This window comes from Rosa rugosa, chromosome 2 (genome assembly GCF_958449725.1).
Source record: "Rosa rugosa chromosome 2, drRosRugo1.1, whole genome shotgun sequence".
In the NCBI taxonomy this organism is placed as follows: domain Eukaryota; kingdom Viridiplantae; phylum Streptophyta; class Magnoliopsida; order Rosales; family Rosaceae; genus Rosa; species Rosa rugosa.
In genome coordinates this window covers 65,272,447-65,282,347 of record NC_084821.1, presented here as the reverse complement: position 1 = coordinate 65,282,347, position 9,901 = coordinate 65,272,447, and the positions used below count along the sequence as shown (strand labels likewise).

At 36.0% G+C, this 9,901-nt stretch overlaps 2 protein-coding genes across 8 annotated transcripts; one reads left to right on the top strand and one right to left on the bottom strand.

The window, feature by feature from the left end:
* The first annotated feature begins 790 nt into the window (after nt 1-790).
* Nucleotides 791-7,347, top strand: LOC133729371 (agamous-like MADS-box protein MADS1). Of its 7 annotated transcripts, none has more exons than XM_062156884.1 (9): nt 791-949; nt 1,521-1,764; nt 5,293-5,374; nt 5,726-5,787; nt 5,874-5,973; nt 6,094-6,135; nt 6,602-6,643; nt 6,756-6,934; nt 7,020-7,347. In XM_062156884.1, the coding sequence occupies exons 2-9, from the start codon at nt 1,529-1,531 to the stop codon at nt 7,021-7,023; spliced, it is 747 nt and encodes a 248-aa protein (XP_062012868.1). In that variant the 5' UTR covers nt 791-949; nt 1,521-1,528; the 3' UTR covers nt 7,024-7,347. The 7 variants fall into 7 exon arrangements, with proteins under 7 accessions (XP_062012868.1, XP_062012866.1, XP_062012867.1 ...); XM_062156882.1 differs by having other exon boundaries at nt 6,750-6,934; XM_062156883.1 differs by having other exon boundaries at nt 5,290-5,374.
* Nucleotides 7,348-7,396: 49 nt separating this feature from the next.
* On the bottom strand, nt 7,397-9,613 carry LOC133729372 (GDSL esterase/lipase At1g29670-like). Its single transcript, XM_062156886.1, has 5 exons — nt 9,364-9,613; nt 8,828-8,952; nt 8,478-8,726; nt 8,140-8,383; nt 7,397-7,744 (listed from the first exon to the last, which is right to left on the bottom strand). The coding sequence occupies exons 1-5, from the start codon at nt 9,611-9,613 to the stop codon at nt 7,524-7,526; spliced, it is 1,089 nt and encodes a 362-aa protein (XP_062012870.1). The 3' UTR covers nt 7,397-7,523.
* Between the last annotated feature and the right edge of the window lie 288 nt (nt 9,614-9,901).

Here is a 9,901-nt window from a genome sequence, read left to right as displayed (position 1 = left end):
AATAGCAATAAAATTTCACTAAATACGTTAATGATTAAGAGCATTTACTTTCTATACTTGATCCTAGGAGCAACTCCAACAGCTTCCTCATATCTTGATTTTTCTTCATTTTAGGAAAAAATTTGGCTGTTTTGCTCCAACAGATTCTCTATAATTATCCCTGAAATAGAGATAGTGATGAGAGAGAAAACAAAATTCCCTATATTTACAGCAATCTGTAAAATTTTAGGGAATGATTTAGGAAAGAATTATGGAATCTGTAAAATAGGGAAGCTATTGACATCATTGTATCCTTCTTACTCTTACCTTGATATCAGAGTACTATCAAGAAAAATTAACTTTACTGTAAAGTAATCTACTGATAGTTTAAGATTAAAAAAAAAAAAAAAAAAAGGAGAGACCTCCTCAAGTTTTGTTCCTAATTTTTCTGATTCTGCATATAAGGATTCTAACCTAAAAGGCTAGGCAGTTGTGGAACTTGGCCTAGCTCAACGCCTCATTCACCCCAATAAATAATCGAAAGTACTTTCATCTTTCTCTCTTCCTCCTCTTTTGTTTTTTTTTTTGAACATGTCTCTTCCTCCTCTATATCCCATCAATCATTCACAGGTAAAAGAATTAATGTATATCTTTGATAAAATAAATGAGTAAAAAACTAAAAATGGACGGTTGATGGACCCTGAATCAAATGAGTGATTCCCATGGTTTCTCTTTACTTTTGCTTCAGCTCCAATACAAAATGTATTATACCACTTACCTTTCCTTGTAATAATAACTAAAGTCATATACACTAAAAATTGAAGCCAAGTTTTGGAAATTAGTATAATGGAGGAAATATCGTTTTTCCCTTTATAAATACCCTTCTCTGAGTCCCCCTTGCTTCCATTTTCTGCATATCTTCTTGTTTAGATTGTGGAAAAGAAAAGAAGTCTAAGAAAAAACCCAAAAGGTAGAAACCTCTCTGTTTCTTTCATCATCTCCATCTTTTCTTTGTTTTCTTATCTGGGTATTGATCAAAATACTCAAAACACCATCTGGTAATCCAATCTTCAGTGCCTCACTTTTTTAGTCCAATTCATGTTTTTGACTTTTGAGTACTCCACAGCTAGCTAGATCAGCAACTGCTTGATGTTTGTTGTCAAAGAACCCAAAAAGCAATGAACTTAAAATTTTTTAGTCCATCAGTTCACAATTTCTTTTAGTCCAATTCATGTTTTTAGCTCCACAGCTAGATCAGCAACTGTACTTTGATGTTTGTTGTCAAAGAACCCAAAGAGCAATGAACTTAATTATTAACTTTTAGTCCATCAGTTCACAATTTCTTGAGCTAGTTAGCTAGTTGTAGTGTAACACCATGCTTTTCTTGATCAAAGCTAGATAGGAGAGATTAGTACTATTTAGAAACTGTGTTTTGACATTCTAATTTGTACATAAAAGTTTGATCCTTTTTGCTTGATTGATGATTCTCATTTGTACATTAACTTTTTTTCTTTTTCCCCTACTTGATTGATGACTCTCAGCTGCAACTATGGCCTATGAAAACAAACCCAACACGGTCCTGGACTCTGATGCCCAAAGAAGATTGGGAAGGGGAAAGATCGAGATCAAGCGGATCGAAAACACCACCAATCGTCAAGTCACCTTCTGCAAAAGGCGCAATGGTTTGCTCAAGAAGGCCTATGAGCTCTCTGTGCTCTGTGATGCTGAGGTTGCTCTCATAGTCTTCTCTAACCGTGGCCGTCTCTATGAGTATTCCAACAACAGGTATAACACTTACTTGGTTCTTCTCTTCTTCCTCTTCCCAATTCCCTCAAAGTCCTGGCATTTCATTTTGTCCAAGTTTCACAAAGTTTTTTGCTTTCTTTAAATATTCTTGGCAAAAAAGGAGTGGCCTTGGCAAAATTTGGGCAAAAACTGTGGTTCAAAAAAGTGATTGGGGACTGGTGTTGAAGATTCTTGCTTCTTCAACAGATCTTTGGGTGTAGATTCAATCACAAAAACATAATCATTGTTATGTTACTCAGCTGAGAGAGCTTGAGATGGAGTATTCTCTGTCTTTCTTGAACCAAAGATCCACTTGTCTTTCTTTCTTCTATTTTGTTTTTTTTTTTTCCCTTCTATGTGCTTTTGTTATTTTTTTTCTTTTCTGTTTATGACCAATTTCTTAGCTCTTGGTTTGGTAGAAGCATAGATCTGGTGTAAAACATGGAAAAAGAACTATATAAGGGATGGAAATAGAAACTAGTAGTGGGTTTTGGAATGTACGCAGGCCTCTGAGCTCAGCTCCTTGCCTTCCTCCATTGCTGTTAATTTTTCTGTTTCCTTTCTCTCTTTTTTAGTTTCTCTTTCTCTCTCACTCGATCACTCTCTGCAACACTCTATGTCATCTATGAAGGCCTACAACACAAGCTGTCACGCTCCTATTAGCCCAGTCCCCGATCTCCTTGACACTTCCTTAATAGCACGTCAGTTATGGACACCAAGAAAGTAAAAGTACAATTTCATCTTATTTTCTTTAAAGAAAATGATAAGACCTTAACTGGAAAAAAAAAAGGGCACAAAAAATTAGGGTTTTTTACTTTTTTTCTTTTTCAAAACACCCAAATGGGTTTTCCTTGAACTGTGTTAGAACTCCCTTGTTCTAACAACCAAATCAGGCCACAACTACTCACACCCAGATGAGGTCTTCCCTCAAATCTGACTTTCCTCACCTGGAAAGTTCAACACAGGAGACTTTAATTACCTGATTAGGGTTTATTAGCAACTGCAAATAGTAATCAATTGACCCAAGATCTATACTGGGCCACCCTTAATTGAGATATTTTCACACAGCCAATCAAAACCCAGTTGGCAAATGTTTTCTTTTTCCTTAATTTTAACCTTTTCTGGGAAATGGGTGTGTTCTGGTTAGGGTTAGTTTTGGTCTTTGGTTCACAGAATCTTCGGTCACGTCACCTCAAGATTTTTCGGTTCTTCACTTCTGACAAAAGAGTTTATGTCATGATTCCCAGTGGGGCTGCCTATCTTTCCTTTCCTCATCACTTTCTTGAACCCTAAATTTCAACTTCTTTCTTGGATCTCATAGAAAATAAAATCTCTTTCTTTATAGTTTTCTTTCAGATTTGCTCTTAAAGCTCTCAGTCACCACAGCCAATGAGCTCACAGCTCTCAACTGGGTCATCAATGAGTCACTGTTGGCATTCCTGAGTAACCCTTTTAATTTCCTGAAGATCTTTCATAGATATATTTGTGCAAGTTTTGAAGGGTGTGGGGAGAGAGAGAGAGAGAGAGAGAGAGTGTGTGTGTGTGTGTTGCAGAGACAAAGGTACGAAATCTGCGAGCCAATGGGAAGTTCTGAGCTTTTGGCTTATTATGACTGCTGCTGAAACAGACGGCTTAGATGTTGTCATCAGAGTTTCAGACAGAAAAGACCAGTTTTTTTAATATATATTTACTGTCAGTAAGTTTTTCATATGCTTTCGAGGTGGGTAATAGGATAAGGTTTAGGGTAATGTCCCTTGTGTAATTTATGGGAGAGAGAACATGGCAGAGTGAATTCCGGCCAATCAAATTGGGGAGCTGTGCCATCGTGGCAACAGGTAGCCAATCACAAGCTCGACAAGTTTAAGGTATTATCAGAGTGCATAGAAAACAGTGAGGGTTGGATCAATTTGACTGAGGTAGATGTCATTCTTTATTAGGCACAGTTAAACTGAGAGACTCAGAGAGAGTGAGTTCATTTGACTACTAGTCTAATGGCCAAAGTGCGAGGTTTATCATAATTTCAGCTTAACTTTCAATTTTTGAGGTTTTATTTAGTTATTTCGTGATTAAAAAAAAGCTCTAATCTGGTTGTGTGTCACATTTATCACATTGAAATTGACTGAGTCTAACACACAGAACTGGGTTTCTTCCTTGGCACATTGAGATATATGTGATTCTTCATTAGATTCAGTTAACTAGCTCAGAGAGTTGGTTCATTTGACCATGAGTCTAATGGCTTAATTGTGGTGGTCAAATATAATGTTAGTACCACAAACTAGGCAACAGTGTAGATTTTTTTCTTCCCTTAATTTGAGGAAAAGTCTAGAATTTATATAAATTTTATTTAGCTTTTTTTTTAAAAAAAAAATTAATTTAGCTTATAGAGGTGATGAGCTAATGAAGAATGAAGGTCTACTCTAGTTTACCTCATATAGAGCATTTAACAATCATCATGCTTCTTCTTCTTTCTCTTCTTTTTTCTTTTTTCAACTTCAAGCATTAAGTTTGTAGAAACAACTTCAATTACCCTTTACTTCACCATGGAAAACTTCAATTACCTTTTCCAATTAATCACTTTAAAGTCTAAACAGGTATGTTATTGCATGTTTGCTTGGTCATTGATCCTTAAGTAATTCCATAACTCTCTCTCTCTCTCTCTCAACAGTACTAGACATTTAGTACTGTCTTGAAATATGATCATATATCTTCTAGTGTCTTTCTAAAATATTGTTCACTGCCACAGTTTATTGATCAAACGATATTGCAAATTTTATGAGATAACTAAGGAGCTTGATATATAGTATTAGGGTAACTATATGTTGTATACTGTTTTCTGGTTTCAAGGCTTTTCTATAGGAAAAGATTATATCAACAATCTTCATCTTGAAAGTTGATTAAATAAGCCACAGATAGGTCCAACCCTTTGCTTTGTATAGCTAGCTTCCTGGTAACCCCATTTATATAATGTGGTTCTTTGTATCTCATTTTTGTGGTCAAGAGATTATTGTATATTTACCTTCATTTAGTACTAGATGTATATAGCAGGTCCCCTTTTGGCTAGAAATGTTAACCTTCATCCTATTCCTTGAGGCCACCTCTTTTAGTTCTGTTTTGTTAAAACCAAATTCTTTTATTGCAGCTAAGAAGTAAACTGCATGCATTTTCCTTTTCAGTTAAAGTTCATGATTATAGATGATTCATCATTTGTTTTGCTTGTTTTGATAGAGAGATATCTTTTCATGTTCTATATCAAAGTACTGCTATTCCTCTTTTCTTGGGTTCTGTCTTTTCTCTTATCTCAAAATGGTACACCAGGATATGGATCATTCTCTTTCATTTCAACGTTGTGTGTGAATGGATGATGTAATGCCACACAACCCCAATTGTGTTACATTTAATAATAAAACTATCGAGTAATTGTAACTTTCATAGGTCAAGGATTATGTTTTACGTCAATTAGGCACTTCCCACAGTCGTAATCCATCGTTAATATCTAGTATCTTATCTTATACTATGATTGCATAGCAGTGTTAGAGAAACAATTGAACGATACAAGAAGGCATGTGCAGATTCTTCAAATAATGGATCTGTCTCTGAAGCTACTACTCAGGTATGTATACTTCACAATAGTAGATTTTACATGAAAATGTCATGAAATTGAAGCGTAATACTTTTGCGGGTAATGAAACTGCTTTGTATAAACAAAGATATTTTTCTGGGTAGTGTGAACTAGCAATAATTGAAAATGTGTCCAGGTTTCCTTTTCAGAACTTATAACTCATAAAGTTTATTATAATGTGATCTGTATTATCTACATTTATACTTTGTAAAACATATAAAGCATCTCTGTGAAGTCTAATATACATGCATTAACTGTAACTCAAAATTGAATGAATCTTCATTTTGGCTCTCAATGAGATGCTTCTAAACCTATTAGTTTGTGTATGTTCATAAATCTCAGTACTATCAGCAAGAAGCTGCCAAACTGCGTGCCCAGATAACCACTTTGCAGAACAGTAACAGGTAACGTCTGAGAGACTAGGTCAACCCTATATATATAACAAAAATAATTTCACCTTGGCAGATATTGACATGCTGTTGATATCCAGGGGTTATATGGCTGAGGGTTTGAGCAATATGTCTATCAAGGAGCTCAAGGGCGTGGAGACCAAACTTGAGAAAGCAATTAGCAGAATTAGATCCAAGAAGGTATCTCTTCCATCTGAGTATTTGATATTCTTTGTGGTGGATTTTTGCATAATTACCACTGACAAGTTTTCCCTTTTTTGTTTACTTTTTATTTATTTATTTTATTTTGAACTCTCTCAGAACGAGCTCTTGTTTGCCGAAATTGAGTACATGCAGAAAAGGGTAAGTCTCTTCTACTGGCTCATCATTACTTCCTCTTGCACATTGTTTCCCTGGAAATATGAGATAGGTTGTTAACACATTTTTGGAGCCTGTTGTAAGCAATTTATGGATGTATTCTGTGTGTGTGAATATACAAACAGTAGGATAACTGATCATTGTAAGTAGAGTATCGCTTGCTTGTTGAATAGAAAAGTATGGCAAAAGTCCTCGGGAAACCTGATTTACCCTTTAAAATTTTCAGTTAGCTGCATTTAACTCGCTCAAAACGTATCGAGTTTTAACCATCATCTCAATTAGCCATTCTGTTGTCAAAGATGTAACGACTCTATGATTCATTTATCTTCTAAATTCGGGTCTTTACATGCCAATATTTTACCTCAAGAAGTTGCATTCAGACTCAACATATCATCATCAATTAATACTTTTTTTTTTAACTAAACCTAGTGTTGCTTGGTCTGCATTGCAGGAACTTGACTTGCACAACAATAACCAGCTCCTCCGAGCAAAGGTCTCTCTCTAAGAATATACAACTCTTTGTGTCTTGATATTCTCGTGCTTGTGCTTTGTTAGCACCTGTAATACCTAATAGTGATTCATGTGAATTGTGGTGGAAGGGACAGATAGCTGAGAATGAGAGGCACCAGCAAAGCATAAATGCGATTGCAGGTGGGCATGGAAGCTACGACATCATGCAGCCGACTCAGCCATTTCATGAGGCTCGCAACTATTTTCAAGTGAATGCTTTGCAACCCAATATCCATCAGTACTCGCGCCATGACCAGATTTCCCTTCAATTAGTGTAAGTATATCAAACACAGCTATAGCAATTGCCTGTTTGTACTTTGTGTCTCAATGTAACTGTACTTTTTTTTTACTCCTTGCAGTTGATATATGTATGCTTGGCCTGGTTTCTGCTGACTTCATCTTCAATGGAGGGTGCATATGTGTTATGGCAAGAGATGAAAGCTAGCTAGCTACAAGTAGCACTTTGTTAAGTAGGAGTTAAGCAGAAACCAACTTCGCTTTGTGGTTAATTAATTAAAAAACCTCTCCCACAGTTAGTACTGGCATTACACCAAGTACTAATTAAAAGGGGATATCTTGTTTGTATAATTATTACTGAATGCTGCAGCAATATGTACTAAGATTCTGTGAGATACACTTTTAACAGTTGAATTCATCATTGATCTTTTATAATATTTGGTTTGCATCTTTATTATGTCTGATATTAATTCAAGCATAAATGTACTAGATCAATTCGTAAAGATCGGTTACATTTCGATTCATACATTAATAAAAATTGCGTATTACTTGAGAAGATTACAGTTTAATGAGTTGTTGAATTTCAACATGAAAGTATTTGCTTTGGCTTTTCTAGAGCTGCAGGATTATAGTTTAAGCTGAACTAAGTGACTGACATCCATAGGATAATTATCCGTGGGGTCAACACTTTCGTATGTTCTGAATGCAGTAATTCGGTTCGATGCCTCGGTAGGGTGGAATGAGTCCCAGAACACATACTCACTCCTATTCTGGCATGGAGTTCCGGAACGAATACATTGGCCAACACTATTCACCGGACAACACCCAACATTCAAAACCTTGAATCCTGTGATTATGAACAAAAGAAATAACTTAATCTTCTTTCTTAATATGAAACAGAAGCAATTAAGGGTTTGTTTGGCAATGCTAACAGCATTTCGGAACGATCAAAAGTGTTATTTACAGCTAGGGTTTGGCAAAATAAGTCCAGGATAAGGCTATTGTATGTTAATATTGTAGAATTTCCCATAAGTCCAATAATGCACTTATAGAAGTGATTATTTTCAGTGAATGTGCAAGAGCTACTAAGATTAATTTTAAACAAAATATCTTTGGGCCTCTAACAAAAAGTGCTACTAGTACTAAAAGCGCTTTTCAGAAAGTGTTTTTTATAACATTCCTCCAAAATGCCCTAAATCATAAGAGAAAGAGGATATTTGCTCCTAAAATATATGAACTTACCAACAGATGTAGGATCCCCTGAACTCATTCCAGTACTGTTGACATAGATGAATTTTGCATCAGTCAAATTGGTATTGAGCTGATCAACAAGAGGTACAAGCTTTTGGTTGAAAAGCTGGGCCGCACTGTTCAATTCATCTACACATGTGATCCCCTTCGTTTTCGAAATTGCATTAGGAGTGCAACCTATGAGTCCCAGTCCAACCAAGGCAACCTTCCTTGCTCCATACTTGTTGTACAAAGTCTTCAAAAAACAAATACCAACCCCAACAATCAATTTTCGATAGACTCAACTACTAGTTTCAAGTCTTGAAAATATCGAAAATTGAATCACTAACCAGTATTTGGCTAGTATATTGGTCAATAAGAACTGAAGCATATTGTTCAGGGGTGTATCTCTTGCTGGTGGGATAAAACTGAGGCATGAAGTAATTGTTAATGTAATCATTGTTACCCATTCCCACTGTGTATAGGCACTTGTTCAAGTACTGCAAGGTTTGTAGTGTATTTGCTCGAAGTATTGAAGCAATGCGCAAGATTGTGATTTGGTGATTCAGTAACTGCCGGTCTAAGCTGATGTGACCACCCTGCAATCACAGATCGATATTGTGATTAAGTGCAATGTCGGCATATGATAGATACTAATTGAATATCTGCATATGTAACTAAGTCTTGTGGGAATAATTACCAAATTGGAGCCAGTTTCTGCTCGAATCCCTGCGGCGCCAGATGCATAATTGAGACCTTTAACAATGTCCTGTATGTTGGTAGTTGCAAATGGTGGGATGGGATTCTCAAAACCCAGAAATTCAGCTGCAATATATATGTAAGCATGTTAATTTTAATTTATTAGCCTCATATTTGGCATGCCTTGCAAAGAAATCTACTATAAAAAAAAATGGTATATATGGAGTCTATATATATATAGATCAACAATAAACTACAATGCGCATGGTCCGGGCATAATGAGTTGGTTGTCATTTGGATTGTCTCCTCTATAAGATAAACAGATTGATGAGGCCATGTGAATCACTGGAAAAGTGCATGGCTAAACCCAAGTTTTGTATTTTCTGCGACTGACTTCATGCTAGCTTCTTATAAAATGCACTTAGTTTGTACAAGCTAATATTAGGTATATCAGGCATGTTTAACTGAATAAAGAAACAATTAACTGATAGTTTACACACGAATGCAATTTAGAAAGAGATGGAGATGGAATACGACCTAGTATATCAACAGTAGTTTTGCCATTGGAAAATCTTCCTGTTGTTACTCCACCGGGATAATCAATTCCGTACGGCGCATAGTTCACTTTGGCCAAAGTCAATAGGAGGTTGTTATTGCCGTTATCGGCCAATGAATCACCGAAAATGAAGAAGCAAGGTACTTGTGGCGCTCCATGAACACAAGATTGTGATATTGAAACCACCAAAACAGCAATCACCATTAACCATTTCAGTGCATCTTTTGTCATTATGAAATTAGAATATAGTTAGGAAAATGGAAGGTAGTGTACAAGAAGAGGAGCTAGCTAGCTAGGTATTATCAGAAGGATGATGCAAAGAAGATGGAGGCATGAAGGAGTTTATATAGAGATGGCTTAGAGATATTGTTACATATGAAGCCAAAGTAGGGGAATGGGAATTGGTTGCAGTCAAACAAGAGGAGCTAGCTAGCTAGGTATTATCAGAACGATGATGCAACGAAGATGGAGGCATGAAGGAGTTTATATAGAGATGGCTTCGAGATATTGTTACATGTG